At 47.4% G+C, this 26,889-nt stretch overlaps 2 protein-coding genes across 3 annotated transcripts in view; both read right to left on the reverse strand.

Moving 5' to 3' along the window:
* TTC13 (tetratricopeptide repeat domain 13) overlaps positions 1–24,540 on the reverse strand; it is a 126,688-nt gene extending 102,148 nt beyond the window's left edge. Inside the window, exon 1 of the mRNA XM_066382976.1 lies at positions 23,762–24,540. The gene's annotated coding sequence lies outside the window, so the exon portion shown is untranslated. The remainder of the gene's footprint in view (positions 1–23,761) is intronic.
* On the reverse strand, positions 1,163–23,537 carry FAM89A (family with sequence similarity 89 member A). 2 transcript variants are annotated; one of them, XM_066383029.1, is made up of 2 exons: positions 23,179–23,536; positions 1,163–2,375 (listed from the first exon to the last, which is right to left on the reverse strand). In XM_066383029.1, the coding sequence occupies exons 1-2, from the start codon at positions 23,461–23,463 to the stop codon at positions 2,115–2,117; spliced, it is 546 nt and encodes a 181-aa protein (XP_066239126.1). In that variant the 5' UTR covers positions 23,464–23,536; the 3' UTR covers positions 1,163–2,114. The 2 variants fall into 2 exon arrangements, with proteins under 2 accessions (XP_066239126.1, XP_066239136.1); XM_066383039.1 differs by lacking the exon at positions 1,163–2,375 and adding an exon at positions 22,056–22,709 and having other exon boundaries at positions 23,179–23,537.
* Positions 24,541–26,889: the final 2,349 nt, after the last annotated feature.

Genomic DNA, 26,889 nt, shown 5'->3' on the forward strand with positions numbered 1-26,889 from the left:
TGATCCCCTTTTCTTAACAAGGGAAAATAGACACAGGAGTCCTCCATTCGACTAGGAGTAGGGGCCAAGGTTTTAGTGCAAATTCTTTCACTAGATGCTCATGTGACCTTGAGCAAATCCCTTAACCCAGTGTTTTTCAACCACCAGTCCACACACCAGTCCGCCAGAGACACTACCTATATGCATCGTGGCAGTTCTGGAGGAGCCGGGGGGAGGGGGGAACCAGGAAAGCGCTGCTCAGAACCAGAAGGCCCCGGCCTGAACCAGGGGCAGGCTCCACACCCAGCAACATGAGCCCGTTCCCAGAGCACTGGGTCTCATGACCATCCTGGGGGCTGGGGGCCTAGGCGCTGAACAGGCAGTCCTTTGGCTGCTGCAGCCCTCTGAGTAGCAGTATTGGCCTGGGCTGACATGAATCCGTGTTTCCTGAACTTTGTGCACAAGACTCTGGTGCATCTTATCAAGATGCAAGGCCTCTTTCAGTAGGTCTGCCTGGGGAGATGGTCCCTCTCTAACATGTTTCCAGTGCTGCATATGCTATGGACCACATTTTGAACACTAGATCTCAACTACATCTGCATCAGAGTCACCTGGGGGTCTCTATAACTATACACATGCCCAAGCCTCACTGCTTAGTAAGCAAATCAGAACAAGGCTGGCGGCCCCGATCCAGGCTCAGTATGTTCAGGGGTGAGAGCAGCAGACTTGTTTCAGCTCATAGTTAAGCAGGGGCCCAGCCTCAGAGGAACAGGTTTCTAAAAATGATCAGACTTCCCCGGTTTTACCACTTTCCATTTCTTGTCCCCACTGAGCTTGTCACATGCTGAAGCTACCCTTACTTAGCTACACTTTCAACACAGGAAATAAGCAGGAATGTGCTTCACTCTCTGCACCTCACCCCAGTTCCTGACACAGGGCTGTGTACACAGCAGGCTGTCAACAAGCCAGCACATGAGGATGTTTTACTTCCTCTCTCTGACCTGAAAGAGGCACTAATAAGCAGTAATCACACCAAGAAGAAGAGGAGCAAGGGGTCTGCAGTATTCAATGGCGAACAGCCCTGAGACCTCACCGTAAACGGCCCACTGCAGACACAACACTTCCAAGAAGCCAATAGAGTAAAGCTTCTTTCAAATTCTTCACAGTGAGAAAACAAACTGTAATTTTCTCTCTATATTTGAAGAGATTCAGCACATTCACATTATGAAAACTGACGATTCTGAATTCAGACCAAAATAATACACAACCACAAACAGTTCAATGTTTTATCCTCATTTTTAACCTACAAAATGTAACGTGTTCATAAAGGATTTTAATAAATATATTAAGGCTTAAGGTGATCACTGTTGTGAGTGAAGAAGAGGATTCACCTTGTAACATACTAATTTAACATTCAGATTCTTTTAAAATGCCGTCTGCCACCTCACAGCGAATGACATGAACCGTGAGCCTGCCCAGTTTCCCTCTACTCAATATAGCTTCATATCCTCTTCATATCCTGTAGCTAATGGGCAGAGAGTTACATAATTTTTGACAAGTTAAAAGAATGCAGTTGATTGATGTGACCTGCCATGTTCACTCTTTCAGTAAAAAGCTTTAACTGAGCCACCTGGACAGTTAGTAATAGATTACAAATAAATAAAGCTCAACCAGGAGGCTCAGCAAACAGCTGAGAAGGCTACCGCAGGCTGAGGAAGGGAGCAGCATTACAATGTTAGCTTTACTACATCGCAAACTGGAGACCAACCCCACGACAGAGGGTGTGGACCATCTACCACCTGTCAGGACATAACAGAAGTTGTTCCCCCGGAAACACCGTGAGGATCTTCTCAGTATCCTTGTGTCACATTCTCATTCTGAGTCCTGGCAGCAGTACCTCGGTACCAGCGTGTCAAGGACATCGCTGAGCACCTCTAAATCACCTAAGCGGAAATGGAAACAGGGCCTTCAAACAGACTGCCACCAGGTGTCCACCAAGAGCTCCCTCCCTATAGAACTAGCTGCACTGGTCCCAGGTGCATGGGGACCGCCCCAGTGGAGGAGCAGAGGCGCCTCCTTGCAAGAGAAGCAAACTCTGAGAGTGTGTCCAAGAGTAGCCTCCTTCCAAAGACCCTCTAGATGGACTCCAGAATCCAGTTGCTGCTAGAGAGGGGAGAGGTGGGTGGTAACAAGTCCCTCGGAGGGCCTCGTTCCCTCCCATCATGGAGTGAGTTCTCCTGGAAATAGTCCTCCTCGTCATCGAAGAAGCCATTCTCCAGGGCATAAGTGGCATCTGGGCTGGACGCTGCCTGGCATGCTCCCTTGTATTCCTGAATAGACTCGTAGAGGCTGTAGAGTTGGCAGAGCAAGGACATGTCCAGCTGTCGAAGGCCAACCTTGAAAGAAGGGGTAGAGGCAGAAACAAGAGGTCAGCGCTGGGTTTCACTTTAGTGGAACATACAGTCCCCGCCTGCTCAAGCCAGCACATTCCTCTCACACAACCATGACTTAGAACACCACTCAGGTGCTCTGGGAGGCCAGTGTTGAAATCCCCTAAATGTGTGATTCCCATGCTTCAGACATTACTCTGCGTGTCAGGGAAGGGTCACACCTACAGGCATGGGCCCCAGCCTGCAGTTTACCTGGCACACTCTGTGACACAACAGCACTGCACATTCTGGTGACCCCAGCCGGTCCCACTTTGGATGCTATGCTCAATTCAGAGAAGACCCTGCTGTGAGAGTCACTGTCAGCTCCCTGCCCCATAGGGCCCCCATCCTCTGACCAGCTCAGCCTCCAGGCTCTAAAGAGAAGTGGTCCAACTCCCTCTCCTCCTGCCAGGGTTAGTCTTCCACTGAAATGATGGTGGGATCAGTCTCCGAGCAAGCGCCTGACTAAGCCCAGCAAGATGGGGGCCTTTAAGAGTCTCCTGGAGACTATTTTTATAAGTGTGACAGAACAAAGACCAACCAATTAAAAGTCATATATTCTGTTTATCTTCAAGGTCCTCCCTTCCCCACAGCCCATCCCACAAAAGAGCCTAGTCAGGACAGAAAATGCGCCATTTCCATCAGCCACAGAGAAGGGTTCATCTACGTGGGCATGCCAGCATAGCTGACACTTTCCTCGGCATGACCATAACCTGGGATCTTGTTAACCACACAGATTTAGATTCAGAAAGTCTGGGGCCACCAGTGACAGTGACCCTGAGCAATGCTGCCAGGAAGAAACTAAACAAGATGCCAGGAGACCTGCCTTCTGCCCTTGAGCAAGCCATATATCACTTCTATGCCTGGGTTGATGACAAAACAGAATAATTTCGCCTGACCAGGTGGTGCAGCAGATAGAGCGTCAGATGTGGAGGACCCGGGTTCGAGACCCCTAGGTTGCCAGCTTGAGCGCGGGCTCATCTGGTTTGAGCAAAGCTCACCAGCTTGGACCCGGGGTCACTGGCTCAAGCAAGGGGTTATTTGGTCTGCTGAAGGCCCACGGTCAAGGCACATATGAGAAAGCAATCAATAAACAACTAAGGTGTCGCAACGAAAAACTGATGATTGATGCTTCTCATCTCTCTCCGTTCCTGTCTGTCCCTCTCTCTGACTCTCTGTCTCTATTAAAAAAAAATAATAATTTCTCGTACAGGGCTATTGGGAGCATTAAATGAAATATCATTTATTTTTTTATTTTTTTATTTTTTACAGAGACAGAGAGTGAGTCAGAGAGAGGGATAGACAGGGACAGACAGACAGGAACGGAGAGAGATGAGAAGCATCAATCATTAGTTTTTCGTTGCGCATTGCAACACCTTAGTTGTTCATTGATTGCTTTCTCATATGTGCCTTGACCGCGGGCCTTCAGCAGACCGAGTAACCCCTTGCTGGAGCCAGCGACCTTGGGTTCAAGCTGGTGGGCTTTTCCTCAAACCAGATGAGCCCACACTCAAGCTGGTGACCTCGGGGTCGCGAACCTGGGTCCTCTGCATCCCAGTCTGATGCTCTATCCACTGCGCCACCGCCTGGTCAGGCGAAATATCATCATTTGAATGAGCAGTCATGGAACACGTCCTAAATCCCAAGGCCTGGGTTAAAGAACTGTAGAGGCATGGAAACATACACACAGGGAAACGGAGAAAGTGTCAGAGGATTCAGTCTTTACAATTACCCAGCAATGAGCTCTTCCACTTAAGACGGCCTGACTGTCACATGAGGGAAGCTGGGGCCCTGGAAAGAAAGGTTCATCTTGTGACAAGACTGGGTGTTAAATTCCAGGTTACCCTTCAAACTCTTCAAACACTGTAAATCATTAAGCAAGCACTGTCTCTCTCTCTCCACTACATGTTGCTAACATGCTCAGCGGAAGACTTCAAAATACAGAGGCAAGTTCTTTGGTTTCTGTAGCTATTCCTCATTATTCTAGAATACCTGCTACCCCAAAACTCCTAAAAGGAGTTTTGTCCCCCAAGAAAGGGATATGGTCTCCAAGCCCAGCTCTACCACTTTCAATGGCTTTGTTTAGGCCCCTGCACTCAACCTGCTTATAAAATGAGGGAGGTAGATATGGCCAGCTCAAACGCTTTGTGACTAAGCGTAGTAAACCACTGATTCTTTGTCCTAAACAAGTGGCATGCGTCTAGGGGAGAGTTGCCTGAGCTGTTCTTAGAGGGCAGACCTGGCTCCATGGCATCCTATTCACCAAAGTACACAGGCAAACCAAGAGATGCCCAGGCTGCCACAAGGACACATCCAGGGGTCAGACACCATCGCTCTGGTTCCCGATTTGAGTGTGCGTGTGTGTGTGTGTGATAATCAGGATTGGAAAAGTGGGTACCTGACATTTGTATTTTAAAAATGACTCAGACAATTCTGATGCCATTCCAATGAAGAGCCAGTGTTGACACAAAATACCTTTCTGTCTTTTCTGGGCCACTTACACTCATTCTCCTGTGAGCACTGAGTTTCAAGACAAACAGGCAGAATAGCAGGAAGAACGCAGGCTCTGGATTCACCAGCCTGGGTTCAAATACTGGCTCTGCCCCCTTCCCCCCGAACCCCCAGACAAATCGTTCAACTCCTAAGAAAAGCAACAGACAGCCACTGCTCTCATAGGTGTCAATGTTATTTTTATTATTCTTTTCCACTCTGTTAACCTGCAGAATGTCACCTCAAGAAGGAATGGCAAGGAGCCTGACCAGGCGGCGGCGCAGTGGATAGAGCATCGGACTGGGATGCAAAGGACCCAGGTTCGAGACCCCGAGGTCACCAGCTTGAGTGCAGGCTCATCTGGTTTGAGCAAAAGCTCACCAGCTTGGACCCAAGGTCGCTGGCTCGAGCAAGGGGTTACTCGGTCTGCTGTAGCCCCACGGTCAAGGCACATATGAGAAAGCAGTCAATGAACAACTAAGGTGTCACAATGAAAAACCTGATGATTGATGCTTCTCATCTCTCTTCATTCCTGTCTGTCTGTCCCTGTCTATCCCTCTCTCTGACTCTCTCTCTGTCTCTGTAAAAAAAAAAAAAGAATGGCAGGGACAGACCTGTCAGGCATCAGGGCCCCGTGGGCCGCCACGTACCTCCCTTCCCTTTCAACACCGAACCTGAAGTAGAACCACCTGGTCACCTTCAGTACAGGCCGCCAGTGCAGCTGGATAAGATGAAAACCACCCAGTGAGCCTGCCCCATGAGTGGTGACTAAAGACTCTCAAATAGGAAAGGACCTCGATGTCCTTATTCAAACCCCCAAAGGAGGACCTTCCAGACCAGTTCATTCAAGTGTAATTACTCTTTGTACAAAGTCCAGATCTGCCACATGTAGGTTCTAGAGACCACCTCATGCCAGGTGTAACTGTTGCATATATAAACCTAATGTCTCTCTTTCATAACCACCTTTTAAATACTGGAAGATAGTTTTGATTCTATCCCTCTAGCCCTTGAGGAAAACTATCTGTGTTCTCCAGCTAATAGCCTCAGCTCCTTCAGCTGTTCAGGAGGACGATCTGGTCCGTTAACCATCCAGACCTTCCCTCTGGACTCGCTCCAGTTTTCCAGGAGTCCTCTCCAGTATCCAGATCTGAATATGGTAACCGAGCTACAGATTCTGACTCAGCCTGTCTTTTCTTGGATTTATTACAAGAAATATAAACTTTAATAACATTAGTCATACCCTCCCAGAGTCAAACCAATATTTGCTCAAAGAGCCATAGAAAAGATTTGGAATCCTAGAGCTCATTCTACTGAATCACTCTAATACCAGTAGGTTGCTTGGGTAATCCCAAGACTGTCTCCCATGTTGGGAATGAATAGTGGAACAAGACATGAGTGGCAGGGGGCAGCATGCCATTGGACCCGCTCCGACTTTCACCTTCTGGAACCTGGGCCCCATGGCTCCACAATCCTCACTGGTTTCCAAGGCTCTGACTTGCCATGATGTCGTACTGCCCCAAGACAACATGGTCCCAAAGCTATTCCTTTTAGGTGCATTTCCAGTGTCCCAGACCTACCAGGCCAGAGTGGGAACCTGTCCTGGACCCTCTGTGTTGCAGCAGCCGGTGACTCACAAACCTGCCTTGTCACTGGGTGGAATGCTGGCCTAGAAACGGCAGTCTGGCCCGCCTAGGAACACAGCTGGTCTGGCACACACCTACCACCCAACCCAACAGATGCCAGGCATTTAGACGGATTCAACAGGGCTTTAAACAAACGCACATGCACACACACGCCTACATACCTCTCAACTTCTCTGCTTTCTTCAGGCACTAAACTTCCTTGAATTGACCAGAAACCCTCCAAATGAGCTAGAAGGACATGAGGTAAACAACTATATGAACAAACGTAGCCTCCCAGCCAGGATACCTCTGCCTTGGCTGTGCATGTGTCAACACTTGCACTTGAACTTTCTAGTGGGAAATGGCAAATCCCTAGATGGCATTCTGTAGCCTATTCTCCCCTACCTGCACCTCATGCAATGGGTCAGGTTGAGGTCCCCTCACCCAGGTTGCTCCCCCCATCTGTTCCCACTGTACCTGTTAAAGCCTTTTTGCTCACCTGGCCCACACCAGGCTCTCTTCGACTCTGTGGACTTTGATTGGCTCAGCAATACATGTCCCTGACCACACCTCCTCTGCCTGTACCATGGCATTTATTATTCTCTGCCTTATATGACAGTTTGCACATGGGTCTTCTTTCTCCTAATGGAGGATGTATAGCCAGTAGCCACGGCCATCACAGCTGCCAGGCAGGTGCAGGTTCCCATTAGATTTGGATAGACGATAAAGAAACTGTGGAGCCGAAAACTGGTGGGCTATTCCTTTATTCTAGCCTCACACCCGGCCAGTGAGTAAACACAAACATATGGGGCACCAAAACCCACTCACACATTCTTCAATTCCACAACCAGGAGAATCCCTTCCAGTTTTTCCTAGAATCAAAGGCCCCCCCACCAGTCTCAGTCCCCTCTGGTTCCCTATATTCTCTCCGCACAAACTGGCTTCTCCTTCAGCCCCCTACCCATCTTGGCTGCCTTCTCTGCAAAAATATGGCCTCCTGCCCTGGCTGGTTGGCTCAGTGGTAGAGCGCTGGCCTAGTGTGCAGGAGTCCCGGTTCGATTCCCAGCCAGGGCACACAGGAGAGGCACCCATCTGCTTCTCCACCCCTCCCCCTCTCCTTCCTCTCTGTCTCTCTCTTCCCCTCCCGCAGCCAAGGCTCCATTGGAGCAAAAAGTTGGCCCGAGCGCTAAGGATGGCTCCATGGCTTCTGCCTCAGGCACTAGAATGGCTCTGGTTGCAACAGAGCAATGCCCCAGATGGGCAGAGCATCGCCCCCTGGTGGGCATGCTCTGTTATTATTTATTCAGTAAACAGTTGGTGAGGATCTACTATTAATATATGCCAGGTCAGGTGCAAGCGGGAGTCTGTCTGACTGCCTCCCGGTTTCCAACTTCAGAAAAATACAAAAAAAAAAAAAAAAATATATATATATATATATATATAATATATATATATATATATATGGCCTCCTTCTCCTTCCCTTCTTCTTCTTAAAACTTTTAGGTGTGAAACCCCTTTTCCAGCACACATTAGCATGACAATGGCCTTTCCTGAGCAGGAAGGTAATTAGCCTTTTCACAGATCACAAGATCACATATCTGGGTAGTGGCCATTTTTAACAATAAAAGTGAGCAAAATCAAGTAACACAAATTTTACAAACTTATTTGCCCAACAGAGGACAAGCCTGTGATGTAGCAATACACTCCTGTGGGATCCCCAGAAGCCAGCACAGAGCCTTGCAGAGCAGACACTCAGGGGGACACCTGGATGGAGAAACCTAAGACCCCCTCCCCAGGGAACCTGTGGCTGCAGAAGCCGCTGGCAGTGGGGTCATGCTGGGATCGGCAGTCATTTGGCTATGTCCCTTAGGCAGCCTCAGAGGCAGCAGGCTAAACAGGTTGGCCTTTGTGCCCAGGCACCCCAAGGTACCCCTGAGGAAAGCCTTAGACTACATGGTTTTAACTACATCATTGAAAAAAACCCCACCTCTTGACAACTGGTGGTAGCGCAGTGGATAGAGCATTGACCTGGGATGCTGAGGACCCAGTTTCAAAACTCTGAGGTCACCACCTCAACTGCGGGCTCATCTGGCTTGAGCACAGTTCGCCAGCTTGAAAGCGGGTTACCAGCCTGAGCAACGGATTATCAACATGACCCCATGGTCGCTGGCTTGAGCCTCCCAGTCAAGGCATGTAGGAGAAGCAATCAATGAACAACTAACATGCTGCAACTATGAGTTGGTGCTTCTCAAATCTCTCCCTTCCTGTCTTTCTCTCCTCTCTCTCTCACAAGAAAGAAAAAAAAAAAAGAGAGAAAACAAAACTTGCTGGATGGGAGCAAAAAGCACAAAACCAGATTTCCTCCTAGTTGAGCTGTGTGTGCTGGGAGATTTCAGCCCAGAAATCAGTCTCTAAACACTGAAGTATGAGCGTCGGATGTAGGAAGGGGACTGACGGACCATCCAAGAAAACTAACCTGCAGAGTAATGCTTCAGGCACCCACTAACTCCCACCACTGTCCCTAATCTACCAGCACAGGGAGCCTGTCATCTCAGTAACGTGTCCCCACATGTCCCTGAAGGACAGCTGATATCCTCATTCACAGCTGGATTCAGAAAATACAGCTCTTTTTTGAAAAGCACACATGGGAAAAACTCAGGCTCATTTTATAAAAATCCAGAATTCTGAGACCCTGTGATTTTCAGCCCCTACTCTAGACCTTTAAGACAAGAACCCATCCATCCACTCACTTTCACTGCTCTGAACTGGCAACGTGGTTCCTTCCTCTCTCTATCTGGGCTTCCTGCTTCCTTCTTGATCTTTCTCTTGTCTTTTCCCACAGAGCTCCCTGCACCCACCCGCGGCACACGCAGGTGCTCACCAACATGCCATCAACAATGGGCCAACAACCCAGAACTGACCTTGAAGTGATTTCAAAACTTCACAATAGGGCTAGCCGCAGACATACACCTCAGAAAGGGCGGTGGTTCCGTCGGGTTTCGGGTCACAATATCTTTGGAGGTTGCTGTGGGGAAGGGAGTTCTTCCTAACTTTTAAAAAATCACAATACTATTTCTAGTGGAAATATTACCACTAGAAAACAAGGCTTAGAAGATGAAACAAACCTTTTAAGGGAAATTTTGTTGATTCTAAACAGAAGACAAATACCATATGATCTTATTTATATGTAGAATCTAATGAACACAATAAACTGATGAACAAAACAGAAATAGAGGCAGGGACACATGGAACAGACTGACAGTTGTCAGAGGGGTGGGGGGACTGGGTGAAAGAAGGGAAAGGGATTAAACGAAAAACATATATATTATACATAACAGACAGTCAACAGTGCAGTGATAGCCAGAGGGAAAGGGGGAGGGGACCTTTGGAGGTTGGGATAAAAGGTGTGGGGGGATAAAAGGTGTGGGGGGAATAGCAACAGTAAGAGATGATGCTAGGGGCAGAGGGCACACGATGTGGTGTGCAGATGGTGGTTTGTTGAGTTGTGCACCTGAAACCTGTATAGTTTTGCAAACTAATGTCATCCAATAATTTCATTAAAAAAAAGTATCATTAAAAACTTTAAGGTACTTAAAAAAAAATTGTCTGACTGGTGGTGGTAGAGTGGATAGAGAGCATCACCTAGGATGCTGAGGTCCTAAGTTCAAAACCCTGTGGTCTCTGGTTTGTGCGCAGACTCACCAGCTTGAGTGTGGCATCACCGGCTTGAACATGGGATCATTGACAAGAACCCATGATCAAGCCCCTTTTGGGCTTGAGCCCAAAGGTCACTAGTTTGAAGCCCAAGTTTGCTGACTTGAGCCCACAGTTGCTGGCTTGAGCAAGGGGTCACTGGCTTGACTTGAAGCCCCCTCCCCCCATCAAGGCACATATAAGAAGCAATCAATGAGCCTGACCAGGCGGTGGTGCAGTGGATACAGTGTCGGACTTGGATGAGGAGGACCCAGGTTTGAGACCCCGAGGTCGCCAGCTTGAGCGCAGGCTCATATGGTTTAACAAAGCTCATGAGCTTGGACCCAAGGTCGCTGGCTCGAGCAAGGGGTTACTCAGTCTGCTGTAGCCCCACGGTCAAGGAACATATGAGAAAGCAATCAATGAACAACTAATGATTGTTACAATGAAAAACTGATGATTGATGCTTCTCATCTCTCTCCGTTCCTGTCTGTTCCTATCTATCCCTCTCTCTGACCTTCTGAGGACACCCTTGTTCTCTCAAACCTAAATTCCTGTTCGTACCAGCGCAGCCCGTTTCCTCTTGTCCTCTCCTAGACACAGATGAAGAAAAGCCATCTACCATTTTCTTTGAGAAATGTCTTTGTACATTCTTTTACATTTTTTCCCCAATTATAGAAACAAAATATCCTAATATATTAGAAATTAAAGGGGTCATAATTCTATGAGCCTGTCTTCCCTAATTCCATGTTCTAAAGCAGCAATCTTCAAATATTTTGGTCTTGGGGCCTCTTTATACTGTTAAAAATCACTGAGGATCCCAAAAAACTCTTGTTTAAAACTACCGATATTTACCCTAAGAGAAATTAAAACTGAGAAATTTGATTAACCCATTTAAAAACAATAATATACCCATTGCATAATAACATTTTTATGAATAATAACATTTTGTAAATCTTTTAAATGTTGGGTTTATCTACTTCTGCATTTGATCCTTTGTGGTATATTGTTTGGTTGAAGTAAACGAAGAAAATCTGTCCTCAGACAGATATGAATGAAAAAGAGCACTTAAAAGACTTTGAGATAACTGTGGTTATTCTTATTTGACTCTCTCTTTTAGTTGGCTGCAGTATGGAACTATGAACTTTTCATACTGTTACTTTAAAATCCATCAGTCTTACACTTTAAATGGAACTTTTAACCATGCAGGACTGTAGTATCAAGCATTAGTTATGTGGAAAACTGATTTACTGAATTATGCAGATATTCCAAAGGTTTATAAATTTCCTAAATTTTATATATATGTGTATATATATATGTATATACACACACATGTACATATATATATGTTTTTCGTTTGTTTTTGAGAGAGAGAGACAGGAAGGGAGAGAGATGAGAAGCATCAATCCATAGTTGCGGCACTTTAGTTGTTCACTGACCGCTTCTCATATGTGCCTTGACCGCGGGCTCCAACCAACCCAGTGACCCCTTGCTCAAGCCAGCAACCTTGGACTCAAGCCAGAGACCTTGGGCTTCATTCAAGCCAGTGACCTTTGGGCTCAAGCCAGCGACCATGGAATCATGTCTATAATCCCACGCTAAGCTGGAAACCCCACGCTCAAGCCAAATGAGCACACTCAAGCCCACAACCTCAGGGTTTTGAACCTGGATCCTCAGCATCCCAGGTTGATGCTCTATCCAGGGCACCACCACCAGTCAGGCTCCTAAGTAATATTTAAAAAAATTATATTTGTCAATATGACTACCACATAATTATGGACTCCAAAAGGATCTAGGGACCCCTAGATGTCCCCAGACCACACTTTAAAGAACCACTATTCTAAAGGTATCCACTTTTACCAGTTTAGTATATGTCCCTGAAGATACTATGCACATCTAATTTGTTTTTTAGCTATTGTTACCACTTATACAAATGTATATATGTGTTGTTTTATAACTTTTTTTCACATTATAAACATCTGCCCTTATATATGGTTACCACATTCTTTTCCACAATCATATAGTATTCTGTCACTATTATATATTATATAATGCTGTTATATATGACAGCAACACCTTCCTTTACAAGTACTGTTATTTACTTGTGTGACTATTTTTGTAAGATAAATGAAATTGCAGGAAAGAAGGCAGAGAAGGGAAATGGGGTGCTTTCCTTCTAATCCTTCCCCAGTCCTGGAGCCACAAGCAGCAGACCATTCATCAAGGATTTGTATCCAAGGCCTAATGGTTTGTTCCCAAAGATGCAACTGCTAGCATGGATGCTGCTGGTGCTGAAAGTCAGGTGGAACAGGAGGAAAAAGACAAGTTATTAATAACATCTTGGATCTCAACACATGTTTGAATGTTAGCTTGTATTCTGTCGTTTTCCTGAATGACATTCTGTTAGAGTAGGTGCAGCCCTGGCCAGGTAGCTCAATTGGTTAAAGCATCGTCCCAATACACCAAGGCTACAGGTTTGATCCCCAGTCAGGGTACAGACAAGAATCAAACTGAATGCATAAATAAGTGGAACCACATGTCGATGTTTCTCTCTCTCTCTCTCTTTACCCACCTTCTTTAAAATCAATAAATTAAAAAAAAATTTTTTTAAGGGCAGTTAAGGAGGAAAATCTGAAGCTAAAAGTCAGAAAACCAAGTTCTCAGACTGTGGGGTGGTCAGTAATGGGAGATGGTCACGTGAGGAACCCAAACCCGGGAACTTTGGTTAGAGCTGCCCACACTTATGCGCCAAAAGAAACTTCCCAGGAGCCCTTGGGAAAGAAGCGACCATCTGCCAGCCAGTGAGATTTCACCACGTCATATTAGCTCGACCACCCTAGACAGGACCCTTTAAATATCCTCCACGCGGGTCACCCTATGCGACTTCCCTGGCCTCCATATCCCCAGGACCAGGGAACTTCATCGAGCGGGAAGCACTCTGTACTCAATAAAGCCTTTACTATTCCATATTCCACACTCTGTGGCTACGGCCCCTTCCTTCTTCCTCGGTGGGGAAAAATATCGATACCTTACATTTTGGTGCCAAAAACCCGGGAGGAGTTGAAGTCCACAAGGACCGCTCCTCTCCCCTTCCCCTCCGAGAAAGAACCAGGATCTCTGACCTTCCACCCACTTCAACGCACGGTGTGGTAAGTCCCCTACCTCCAGCCTCCCCTCAGTTCTTTCTGCCAAGAATCCCTGTCCGAAACTGCAGCTGTGTCAGGCACCTCTTTCTGTTCCGAGTGCGTGTGTGCCCGTGGAGATGTCCCGAGCACACCCACTTTACCTTATCCGTGGCCAGAGCTTGAGTTTTGGGATGCCAATGCTCAACTCTGACCACTCCGAGAACTGAGGATGGCCGTAGAGGCACAGGAATCTAAACCTAATCCAAAAACACTCCTGGAGTGCCTTATCCGAAATCTCTCCCTCCCTAAAGAAGAAGAAACTGTTCTTCTTCTCCACTGTGGCCAGGCCACAGAACCCACTGGATAATCAAACCAGATAGCCTCCTGAAGGAACTTTCGGTTTTAAGACCCTCACCAATTTAACTATCGCCAAAAGAACTGTGAACTGGTTGGAGATCCCTTACATACAGGGCTTCTAGTTATTTGCGCTCCCGTCCTAATCTCTGTGCCACCAGTTCTACACACAGGCCCTTTTTCCGGCCAGAGAAACTTCACCTAAAACCTCCGTTCCTAATCTTTCCTCCTTCTCCTGACTCCCAACTCTCTCCCCCTCCTGCCTGACCCCCAGGGGCACCCCTCTCTAAGGACCCCTCTCTGGTCCCTCTGCGGACCTCTTCGCTCAGGTCTCTTCCCTCTGAGAGCCTTCTCCCCTCCCTTTTCTCATTCACCTGCAAATACCAGTCTCTCTTTCTTCTCCCCTGCCAGCTAGGGGCCCCTCCCTTCTCCACTGTGTTCTTAAGCCCCTCCTTTGTCAGGCCATTCTCAGCCTGCCATTGGCTCCTATACCAGTTTGCAGGACCCCAAAGCCCAACCCCAATTTTCTTGTGGGAAGTTCTGGCCCTGTCCTGCCTCTGGCTCTGGCGTTTTCTGCCGGATCTGGGTGCCGGGCTCCCCAGGAACCCACTTCCTCCTCTTATTCTAACCCCCAAACCCCTATCCAGGACCTGTGAACATGGCGTTTAAAGTTTTTAATGGTCACGGCTAGTAGGAACAGGCCAAGACTGTTCGCCAGGCCCGCATGCAGCAGAAGGTAACTCTCCAAACCCAGACTCTTGTGGCAGCCCTGAGGCTGGCAGAGCAACAGGGGCAAGACACAGAAAGTGCCCAACCCAAGTCCAAGCCACAATAAAGATCCCCACCAGCAGCTTGCTTTAAATGTGGCAAGCAGGGTCACTGGTAATGGCAGGGCCCCTGCCAGCGGCTGCCTACTGAGCCCTGCCCTAATTGCAAACAGCCCAGTCACTGGTGGAGCTATTGTCCCCTTTGGGCAACAGGCTTTTCCTCAGTGTCTCTACGTGGAGGACAAGCCGCCCAGATGGGAGGCCAGTCCAGCCAGATGGGCCCATCGCTCGAACTCCTGGGACTGACGCCCTGGACTTGGAGACCCTCATTAGCCTCACCAAACCCCAGGGTAATGCCACAGAAACGGGTAAGTCCATCTCATTTCCTGTGGACATGGGGGCTACCTCCTCTGTTTTGCCACCACACTCTAGACCTCTAGTTCCCTCACAGGTCTCGGTTATGGGAATGGATGGGACCCCTTCTTTTCCCCTTCTTATGACACTCCTGACGTGCAGTTTGGACGGAATCTCCTTTTCACACTCGTTCTTAGTTATGCCATCGTGCCCTGTACCCCTCCTGGGTCGGGACATTCTACACAGTCTTGGAACCACTATCCAGCTGACAGCATCTTCCCACCTACTCCTACTATTCCTCAATACTAAGTGCTCCCCCATAATCAATGCTACCCTCATGTCTAACCATGTCTCTCACCTCAAGCTTAACCTCATGCAGGATCGCTAGCAGTTTGGAACCACTGGGCCCTACCCGTCTCCAGCTCACCAAAAGGCTGGACCCTGCAGATCCCCCTATTACTCCTCTTTTTTTAAATCCTTACAGGACCGCATCCTCGAAGTTTCTCCAGTCACGGTCTAACAGATGTTCCTCCCAACTCCCCTTAAAACCACCACTTTCCGATCTCCCCTCCCCACGACGCCCCTAATCAGCAGGAAGTAGCCAGATGAATAAGCGGTGCCCCTAATTAACACAAAAAGATCGGAATGTGGGGTGGTCAGCAATGGGAGACGGTCACTTGAGGAACCCAGACCTGGGAACTCAGCTAGAATCACCCACATCCAAGCGTGCCAAAAGAAATTTCCCAGGAGCCCTTGGGAAAGAAGCGACCATCTGCCAGCCAGTGAGATTTCACCACGTCATATTAGCTTGACCACCCTAGACGGGACCCTTTAAATATCCTCTACACGGGTCACCCTATGCAACTTCCCTGGCCTCCATGTCCCCAGAACCAGGGAGCCTTGTCGGGCGGGAAGCGCTCTGTATTCAATAAAGTCTTTACTATTCCACACTCTATGGCTACGGCCCCTTCCTTCTTCCTCGGCGGGGAAAAATACCTTACACAGACAATACATAGAAAACTTTATGTCAGCACCTAGTGTTTTCCAGAAAACTGACAGAAAAGGCTAAAGAAAGTGGTTGGTGTCCATTCTGTTTTACGCTATTTATTTCCCCACAGCCTCACCACCATTATGATCATTTGTTTAAATCTTTGTTGGTCCTTTAGGTAGAACATGATACCCTGTTGTTTAAATTTGCATATCTGTGCTTATAAGGGATGTTAAAATAGCTTGTCATTTCTCTTTAACTATGTTGAACTTGGCTATTTTATCTCCAATTCTAAGCACAGTCAACAATATAATAAAACACCCTCTTCCCACATTCTCTAGTCTCCATATGTATTTCCCGGTAATCTTCCTCAGCCCAGCCCCTCTGGCTGGGGCCCTGGTGTCAGCGGGGGTCATCCCTCACCTGGAGAACACTGGTCAGAGGACAGAGGCCCTCCCTTCTCTACTCCCCCACCCACCTGGCCAAGGACAGCACCTCCCTCCCCAATCTTAAATTCAGGATCCTCATGCCTGCAAAACTAGGTCAGCCCACAGCTCTTAGGGCTGGTCAAGGAAGTGAACAGAAAGTGCTCATAAAAACTAAAAAGGGACTTTGTGTGATGGGTATGCAACATAATTGAATGACAAGATAACCTGGACATGTTTTCTTTGAATATATGTACCCTGATTTATTGATGTCACCCCATTAAAATTAATAAAAATTTATTTATAAAAAACAAACAAAAAACTAAAAAGGCCACAGTCTTAAAAAAATTTTCTGTAGAGCCCTAAGGAAGGCCAAAGGTTTTTATGTCTCCAAAGTTCTTGAGACATCTGTTAACTGTGAAGGAATGAGCCACGGGATAGGAGCAACCCAACCAGCTCTGCCTACTTATCACTTGAAAACATCTGGAATATGCGGGCAAAAAATGGGTGACTAGGAGGCGGAAGCTCCGAAGAATAAAGTTGGGCAAGAGGAATAGATATCTGACCCAGCCAGTCCCAGGGCTGGTTTCCTGTTCATGGAGTCTGTGGTCTGCCCAGGATCGTGAAAAACTACACTTTTCAAACTGGGTTCTGAAGTTTCCATGGAGTTAGGTGAGCCTTTCAGGAGCAAAAGCACAAATCATTCAACTGCTGCTCGGTGGGAGTGAACGCACCAGGGCTGCAGCCCTCTTCTCGAGCACACTCTGGGCATCCTTGCCCAACTGGCCTCTAAAATCTAGAGGAATGCTAGACCAGGGCTCCGAGCTGGCACTAGCTGGTTCAAAATCCTTTATAAATGGGGAGGTAGACTATGTGTCAGCAGCTGGGGCACTTTCACATTCAATTTAACAGACAAGTGACTTTAACCAAAAGTGGGGGGAGGCAGAAGGGTGTGCTATTGTAAGATACTTATAAGTCAGGAAAAATATTAATTTACGGTCTCTAGAAATAGATACAATAATAGCTAAATATGAAATGGTATGAAAAAATATCTTTAAGTCCTTTATATCTTCAAATCTTGGGGGTGTAGGTAACATCAAAGGTGAATGAAACCAGAGCCTGACCTGTGGTGGCGCAGTGGATAAAGCGTCGACCTGGAAATGCTGAGGTCGCCGGTTCGAAACCCTGGGCTTGCCTGGTCAAGGCACATATGGGAGTTGATGCTTCCAGCTCCTCCCCCTTCTCTCTCTCTGTCTCTCCTCTCTCTCTCTCTCTCTCTCTCTCTCTCTCTGTGTGTGTCTCCTTCTCCTCTCTAAAATGAATAAATAAAAATTAAAATTAAAAAAAAAAAAAGGTGAATGAAACCAGACCAGTGACCCCATAGACATACACATGGTTTCACATGCACAAACTATTATAGACACTTACTTAGTTTTTTTCTTTTTTGGCATAGATACTGGGATGGGGCAAGTACTGCATGGGGTAATTATAGTCTAAAATTTTTAAGAACTACTGTGGACAGTCTGATTGTTGATGAACGGAGCTCAGTAGCAAATCTGTACCATTCTTCCTTCTCTGTTCCTAATGCCTTGCACAAAGTGGGTCTACAACAAGTATACCTGTGCACATGTCCTCAGGGGCACCACATACCCTTCTCTAAGTAGGTCCTGAACTGCGCCCATGTGATTTTATGACAGAACGAACTTCTTCTGCAGGTGCCGTAAGGACCCAGAAGCACATGAGGGGAAGAGAATTATACTGCTATACCAAAGGGGCCCTTCGTGGCATTTAATTCTCATATTCTATTAGGGGATCTGGAGCCTAAAGTAGTGAAGTAAGTGGCTTGCCAAAATTATATCATAATTTCATAACCGAATTCAAACTCTTGATGTTCAAGAGTTTTCCAACTCTTAAAGAGCTTGTTAAAAGTAGAATTTCCCAGATTCTGATACTGGAATGATAGGAAGGGGCCTGATAATCTGCTTATAAGAGCAGCCTGAGAGATTCCAGGGCCGGTGGTCCATCCTCTGAACACCACTAGGATAAAGAATGCTGGTGGGAAGGCAGCATTAAAGGCCACTGGATATCCCTAGGCTCCAATGATCCACGTCAATCAAGAATGCTGCATTGGAGCTAAGGCTCTCATTTCAGATGGCGTTTCACAGGCCTGATTTGCAGCTGGATTTTTAACATAATCCTCTGAAAGACCACAACCTCCTCACTTAAGACACTGGTTTCACGTGTAGGAAAAGAACTGCACTCTGCTGGGATGTGCGCTATTCAAACTAATGCATGCTCCTGGAATAGATAGAGTTCAATGGACAAGCTCATCAGGCACGTGGCTATCAATTAAAATGCAGAGAAGCTAAGTAGTATTGGTCTGACATTCAAACATTTTACCTCAGATTAAATTCTTCACTCAGAAGTCATTTTTAGTCAGATTTAATTCTTTGCTCAAATCACTGCACTTCAGGAACTCAAAAGTTCTGTGTGGGCAACTTCCCACTTGTGCATAGGTGTATGACCAAAATAATTGTTTAGTAGTTTGAAGAATAAAAATAAATAAGTATATAAGCGAAGCAAAGAGGTTCTGTGTCAAAGCTATTAGAACCTGTTGCTGCTGATTTGGGAAGTGGAATCCAAGAATTGCCAGTGATGCCGCCCCTCCAAGGTCTCCTGCCCGCAAGTCTGAGGCTCTCTGTCTGCCTCTGCACTTTGGTGTGCCTATTTTAGGTATCTAAGCCTGATGTGCTAACGTCACCAGGCTGCTATGCAGGACAGTCTATGTTGACATCTGTGTGAAGAAAGGTGTGGCCCAGGAGATCTGAGAGTCAAGGGTCTCCTTCAATCACATGCAAGGATTTGACATGCCTACCAAGATCTGCTGAGTAAAGTTAGCTTGTCAACTTAGGTAAAAATCTTTCAAACTATGTGGTCCTCTGGGCAAAGTATTTTTATATAGAAAGAGGTCTGTGGTAGATATGCAGTACTTTGGCTGTCCAGGACTCTGCAAACTGTCCTTTCTTTGGAGAATCTCTAGCCTCCTACATGGTCACACCATCTTAGTGAAATATGATTCTGCCCTCAGTCACAATAAGCTCGCTCATGCTGGCCAGGTTACTTGAGCTGGACACACCGGTATCCTTCCTCACAGTCTATCCAAACTGGAACAAAAAAGTGTGGCCAAGACAGTGGGGAAACTGAGAAGCCATGTTCCAAAATGTAGAGAAAAATTAAAGGGGGTGGGGGGACCACAGAGTGGCCTTCCTGGGTTCTCCAGCAGCCCTGTTCTAGTTTGTCTCTGCATACATCCGGCCCTGCAACAAGACTCTTTCCAAGAGCTAGTTCAGGTTGAGTTTCTATTCTACTACCATAACATAATCTTTGGTCATGAACATGAGAAGTGGTCTATTGCTATAAAGATGCCCAATGTTCCAGATGGGACATGCTCTTTAACACCTAATGGTTCCTAGGCAACTTTATGTCCTCTATAGCACTGTACACCTGATATACACCCAAAATAGTCTCTAATGTTTAAAAAGAAAAAACCCAACAAACTCAGCTTCTTGTTTTAGTAGACTTTTTCGGGCCTATACAGTAATAACCCACCTGAGTGACCCTCACAGCTTTGCAATGGACCCATTGGGGGCGGGGGAACTCATAGCTGTACAGAATTTCAGAGGAGGGACAGGAAGTGCTGAAACTATCACTCTTAAAGCAGAGTAGGGTGTCCCCACCAATCACAGGACAGAACCTCTGCCCACACAAGCTCCCTCTGCCCTCACATTCCCTGGACACCAGCTTCCCCAGGTTTCATGCTCACCATCCTTCAATCCATTCCCTCTAGGCCAGAATAGCTCCTCTAAGTCTCCAGCTTCACATTCTCAAATGTTTAACATACTCTTCCACTGATGTAATGGCAAACCACCTTCACCCTAAAGCAGCCTCTCTTCCTGACTCCCCCACTGCTGCAAGAAGTCCCACATCCCCAATGATAGATTATCAAGGTTATCAACACCATATAATGGCATACTATGCAGTGGCTGGAGACATTATAATATACATAGTGACCTGAAAAATGTTTGCAATATGTGCCCCCCCAAAACAAACCAGAATGTATAATGTGATCCGCACATGAGTGAGTGTGTGTGTGTGTGTGTGTGTACATATCCATGCAGGCAGTATAATGCAGTGGTTAAATAGGCCTTTGGAGCTGGACACATCTGGTTGAATTTATGGCCATAGGGGAAGTACCTAAATTTTGAGTGACTTTTTAAAAATTACAGACTTTGAATATCTATCTTATGGAGAAGTAAAAAAGATGATGTATAGACAACATAGACATTGTGCTTACAAAGGAGGAATCCCAAAATATTAACAGTGAGTATCTCTAGGTGCTAGGACTGTGTATAATTATTTTCAAAAATGTTTTATTACTTTTGGGAAGAGAGAGAAATATTGACTTGTTCCACTTATTTATGCATTAATTGGTTGATTCTTGTATGTGCTCTGATCCTGGATCGAACTTACAACCTTGGCATATCGGGAACAATGTTCTAACCAGCTGAGCTACCTAGCCGGGACTATGAGTAATTTCGAACTGTTTTGCTTCACTGTATTTTCATAAAAAGCTAAAGGCATCCCCGATTCCATTCCATCACTTTCCCCAACTCTAATATTTAATCAGCAATTCCTCCAGATTCCACTTCAGAAAAGCACCCCTATAAGGTTGTTGTTCCATTTATAGGTCCCCACACTGTTGGAAGTTCTCACCTCTTCTGTGCACACCTGGAGCATCTCGTGCTCCCTCCTCCTACACCCTGCTTTCAAATACATGCCTCAAACTCCAACTCCGTGCCATGCTACTACTTCCTGAGGATTTCCACCACCCTTGCCCTATTGTCAGACCATCTGGATCTCAAAGTGTTAACTTGCCTCCCTACGCTTTGGGGGAGGGGGGCAGTTCCTGCTTGCTGTTACTGTCCTATGGCCCTTTCCCCTTGTAAAATCTTGTTGTCTTCGGAGGTCCCCAGTGCCCGCTGCTAGAAGTCAGCCCTATTTCTGTGCTTGCACAGGACTTTTTAAAATGGGGACTAATCACATTCTGCCATGAATTCTAGCTGCATCCATTGACACATATTTGACCTCAGGCCTTCAAATTAAATAGATCAACACACACCATTCTGCAAATAATTTAGGAATGAACTCCCAGTTAACTCAAAAGGCCTCCAATGGGAGCCTCAACTTGAGGTGACAGCTCAGACCCCAGCCCCGTAAAAAGCCTAAAGAGGACAGTACTTCCAAAGACCCTGTAACATTTCTCAAAGGGACTTGTCAAGGCCTGTAGCCCTAAATATCAAACAGACCTATCCTGGCTGTTTATTTTCCCTGCGCTTCAAAGAGGCTCTGAGAGAGCTCTGGCAGAAGGCAAAATTACAAGATTGGGACTGTAATTGAGTAGCACCAGGAGGGACCTGGAAAATTACTTTCCAGGCAAGGCACACTGACTCCCAAGCCACCACAGCATGACTTAAGAGCCTGTTTATAAACCAGAGTCACAACAGGAGTGGCACTGAGGTCTTCCTGTCTCTGTTCCCCTAAGAAATTTAGGGGGGGGGGTAGTTATCTTCCTATTAAACCCCCACATTTACCCTACATCCAAGTTCATACTGTCAACATACTAGGCACAAGTTTATCTAATTCAAATGCAGCAGTGGTTTCTATTAATGTTTATTAATAAATAAAAATGGCTGATTCGGAATCTAAGTCATTCTGGAAGAAGCTTAAAGAATCCTCTGAGAGAATTGGAAATCACATCAAAGCTAGATGCAGAGTGGAGAGATAATATTTAATTGATTAGAAAGTGTTAAGGCTGCTTTTCGATTTGTTTTCAGAGCAGATACACTCCTTTAAAAAGAAAAATGCATAAATTGAATTTTTCTAAATAATATTTAATTTTGCCTATTTAAAAGATTCTTATGATAAATATTTTGGCAAATTTATTCTTGGGGGGGGGGGGGCAGGTTTCATATACAGTATTAGATTTCCTAAACACAGAAAGTATTTACTTGTGCCAGGAGGAGGAAAGGACCGGCAGTAGGTGAAAAAGGGGCAGCGAGGGGGGTCATGGCCAGCAAGAGGGTTAGAATGGAGGCAGTTTTTTCTGTTCTGGGCTGGCCTGGGCCTAGCCCGGAGAAGAAAGCTGGGAAAAGGGTCACCGACACCTAAATCCTTGCCCTTGCCCTGCTTTTGGCGCTACCTTGAATCGTGTGTCCTGGTCCACAAATACCTAATGTACCTCTCCAGGACTGGGGAAAACTAAGCCCTACAATTTGGGGCCCAGACACAACCCGAAGACCCGCACGGGCTCCCCCCAGACGGGAGCACACAGCTGCCGGGCGCAGAGAGGGGTTGGGGACGCCTTCGCCTCCACCACCATCTGCCGCGGCCTCTCTCGCGGTAATCGGATTCTGCACGCGCCGCCTGGGGGACAGGGGAGGGGGAAAGGGCTGCTCCAATCTGCTCTCTACACTCGCACGGACTAAGCTGTCGTCCCAGGGTAGGAAAACCCCCTCGCACACAGTTCTTCACCCCGGGGCGCAGTGAGAGCAGTTCCCAGACCTGAGAAGTCTGCTGCTCTCCGAGGGGGGTGACAAAGCCGCCTCCCGCCGCCGAAGTTTCCGAGCCAGCGGGATAGCGCGCGGCGGGTTTTCGAAAGCTGCCCTTTGTGACTGGGGACCGCCCCCCCCCCCCACCGGCGGTGGTCCAATCGTGGGCACAGAAAGAGCAAGTAAAAGGGGTAATTGAGAGGACAGTGCCCGTCTTTCCGCGCCGGCTCCTGAGGCGAAAAGCCAGAGGGGCGGGTGGGCGCGGGGACTTCCGGAGCAGAGCCCGGGTCCCGCGAACCGGCCCGAACGGGAAGATTCCCGCCCAACCTGTGGAGCCCCCTTACCATCTCCTTGCGGAGCAGGGCCAGCGCGGCGTCCAGGTTGGGCGGCTTGATGGTCAGCGCCGCGCTCCGGGCTCCGCCGCCGCCAGCGCCCCCCTGGCTCAGCTCGTCCTGGATGCGCGATTTTTGCGCGTACAGCCGCTCCAGGTGCCGCCAGCCCCCCGCCGCGCCACCACCCGACGCCGAGTGCAGCAGCCCGCTCAGGCTCTTGGGCAGTGGGGGCAGCCCGTCCACCCGCAGTCCCCGCGTCACGCCCGGCGCCCCCCGCGCCGCTTCGGCCCCGCTCATCGCGCTGACCCCGGCCACGCGACCGCCCGCCGCTGCTTGAGCCAAGGATCCCCCCCGGGCGCCCCCTTCCCGGAGGCGCCCCACCCACTTCCCGCCCCGCCCCGCGCCCTCGCCACGTCGAGCTCCACCCGCCCGGCTTACTTCCAAGCCCGCCCACTTACCCCGACCCACCCCCACCCCTGTGTTCATCCTGGTGCCTGGCTTTCTTCTAACGCCACCCCCTTATCCTCTGCCCCCAGCTACCCGGTGCGCGTCCCCGCTCCGTGTCTGCCTCGGTTCTATGTCCGCCCTCGCTCACCTCCAGCCTCTCGGGGGACTTCCCCTCTCACCGGTCCACACTCCCAGCGGGACAGAGCCCTGCTCCGGCTGCCCCACTCCCGGCCAGGTTGGCTCCCCGACTAGCACTGAAAGCTGTTCGTGGTGACGGAGGGGGTCCCACTTCTGATGCGCTGGATGAGACCGGCTGGTCTTGGGGGTCCGGGGGAAGAAGCTCCCGCTCGGGGCTGGCAGGACGGCGGAGAAAAAGTCGGGGCCAGTGCTGGCGATCCTGCCTGCGGTCGCTGTCCCCGAGGCCAAAATCCAATGGGCGGGACCCAGCTGACCGAGGTCTGGCCGCAGGACCCCCGCCTCCCCGCGAGGGCGGAATCCAGACTCACCGCGGGGAGAACTGGGACAGCCAGACACCCGCAAGCCACTCGTTCGCTTAGGCGCGCGGGCCTTCTCAGTAAATGGCACGTCCAGCCGCAGGGACAGCAGCCAAGAAGAGCGCCAGGTCCACTTTGGGACTTAAGAGCCAACGTGCCTTTCAGCCTGTCCTTGAACGCACGAGCAATTCCAAATGGAAATGTTAGTAAAGAAGAGAAAAGGATTAAATCTCCGAAAGTATCCATCAACTCTGAGGCAGAAATAACTCTCCCGACTCACACACCTTGAGGGAGAGAACAGGCTCTCCCCCTTCTAGGAAAAATGACAATGACAGCTACAACCAGATGAGAGACAGAAGAAGTCAGGAAGTAAAGACCAGTTTGCAGACACAGCCCCACCGCATATTAAATACCAATGCCATACACTCAGAGTGCCCATTGGTTATTGGTTTTAATTATTAAACGGATTCAATTGTTCTAAATACATTCAATAGGATCATAAAATGCAAAGTGTTCTGACACTTCATACAGCGAAGGTAACAAGCCCTGCACTTTTGGCAGGGGGTTTTCCCTCTCCAATTACCGCCCACAGAGCCCACCCTAGAACCCTTGTTTTTAACGTTGGCAGATGTCTCCCCCAGCCCCTTGCAATTGGATGAGAGGGACAATGAGAAGCCCCAGCTCAAGCAGTGTGAGTTAAGGACATCAGGTAGGCTTCCCATCTCAACCACGGCCCAGATTTTCCACCTCATCAGGTGCCTCCCCTTCCACTAATCACCTAGTCACATTTCCGGATTTCAGGTATTCATTCATTCGCCTATTAAAACAGTGGGTGTCTTTGGGAGAGTGACAGCTTTGCTTGTGTAAGGGAGTAAGGGAGAGGAGGGGACAGAAGCATTTTGATCTTTCCTTCACACCCCGGCGGAATTCCTTTCATCCCATTGGTCACGTTGCTGGCTGAGCAAACGTGAATTCCAGAGATCACAGGAAGTTAGGTGGTGGGAGGCTTGGCTAACCATGGTGCAATGAGAAAAGTCAGTTCAAAGTATCAGGACACTGAAATCATTTTAAAGCACATACTTGTGAGGATAATGGATAACATAAAGGATAAAAAGGGTGAGGGCCAGCTAGATAGCAACATGAGGTCCCTGGTGGCAGGACATGAGGGACAGTTTAAATGACGCCAACTACACAATTTTAAAAGCAGGCTCTGCATTCTGAGAGACACTCAATGAGGTGAACATACTGAAATAGACATCTTTATATCAACAAATAACAAGTCAGTGTAAATGGTAATTTCTATAGAATTTCTGTGTTACTGATTAAGACTTTATTTGTACAATATAAACCAAAAATATAATTAGGCAAAAGCCCACCAAATGTTTTGACACCATGGGAAGTGTCAGTGCCTTTTAAGGTTCATGCTTGTACTGGGAATGAAGTAATAAGTAACTTGTGAAAGTATGTGTATTGCTTTAATTCAATTTCAAAACAACAATATTGTGATCTCAAACCAGAAGTAAGCCCAGCTATTTTCTATGCAGCCAAATCACTTTTCTTTTCTTTTTTTTTTTTTTCTTATCTCTTTGTTTGGTTTGGTTTGGTTGTTCACATAGGCTCTTGGAAGTCAGAAAATACAGACTTCTGATCCAGTGCTCTATTCATTAACTCACACCTGTTCTTCAACTTGGTAGATCAAGGATGGGAAGGAACATGAACCTTGGGGCACAGACCTCAAAGTGTCAGGAGTCTAAAGCATCTAAAGCAGTGTTTTTCAACCGGAAGTGCACTGTGAACTTGTGACCTTTCAAAGACTCATTGAGAAGCATTCTCATCTTCATCCTGTCCTTCCACTGATGCAGCCTCATCTTCATTCCACCTCTACTCCCTACCCAGTTGGTGTGTGCTTTCTGGAACATTGCAGTGTGTGCGTGTGTGCGTGTGTGTGTGTGTGTGTGTGTTTATAATCCTAAAAGTTTCATAACTCAGGTTGTTAAAAGAATAGAAAGAACCTGAAAATGCACATTAAATGTCCTAATACCTTTCTTGTTAGAGTTAATGACCTTCAACTCGGATAACTTTGGAAAAGTCTTTCTTGTCCACAATAGTCATTTTTCACTTGTTGCAGTAACAACTTAGAATACTTTGAAAGCAATTGTGCAATGTATTTGGTCTAAATTTTAGCAAATGTATTTCATTGTAGATTCTTTTACATTATTTTAAAATTGTTGTTTTGTCACCTCAATGTTAGTTAAGGACCAGGGCAAGGCTTTTTTTGTAGCTGCTATATAGCACCTGGTGCAATGCTAGGTATCTAGTGAAAATTTTTTTTAAGAATATAGGCAAAGCGGTGCAACGCCAGGCCCCCATCCTGAGTGGCCACTACCAGCCACCAGACTTCCAGAGGCACCAGGCTCTTTTGAGCTCCTCCCCCACCTCCTCCTCTCTCCCTGTCCCTCTCCTCACCCCACCCCATAGACTGGGCATGCTGTAGCAAGCAGAAGCAGTTCTTTTTTTTTTTTTTTTTTTCAAAACAGCAAAATACCAAAAAGGAAATTGAGGGAGCCCAGCTCTTTCCTACTCAAGCCACACATGAGCCTTCCTGACACCCATAACAGTGTGCCTTGCACCACATGAAAAATAAACAATAAGCAGCCATAAAAAAAAGAAAAAATAAGAATATATGATTAGAGGTAAGTTCTTGAGTATCTACTATGTGTTAGTCACTGTGCTAAGTTCTACAACAATCCTTTGAGCAGTACAAACATTCATGTATGTCCTT

Source organism: Saccopteryx leptura, chromosome 1, assembly GCF_036850995.1.
Source record: "Saccopteryx leptura isolate mSacLep1 chromosome 1, mSacLep1_pri_phased_curated, whole genome shotgun sequence".
Taxonomy (NCBI): domain Eukaryota; kingdom Metazoa; phylum Chordata; class Mammalia; order Chiroptera; family Emballonuridae; genus Saccopteryx; species Saccopteryx leptura.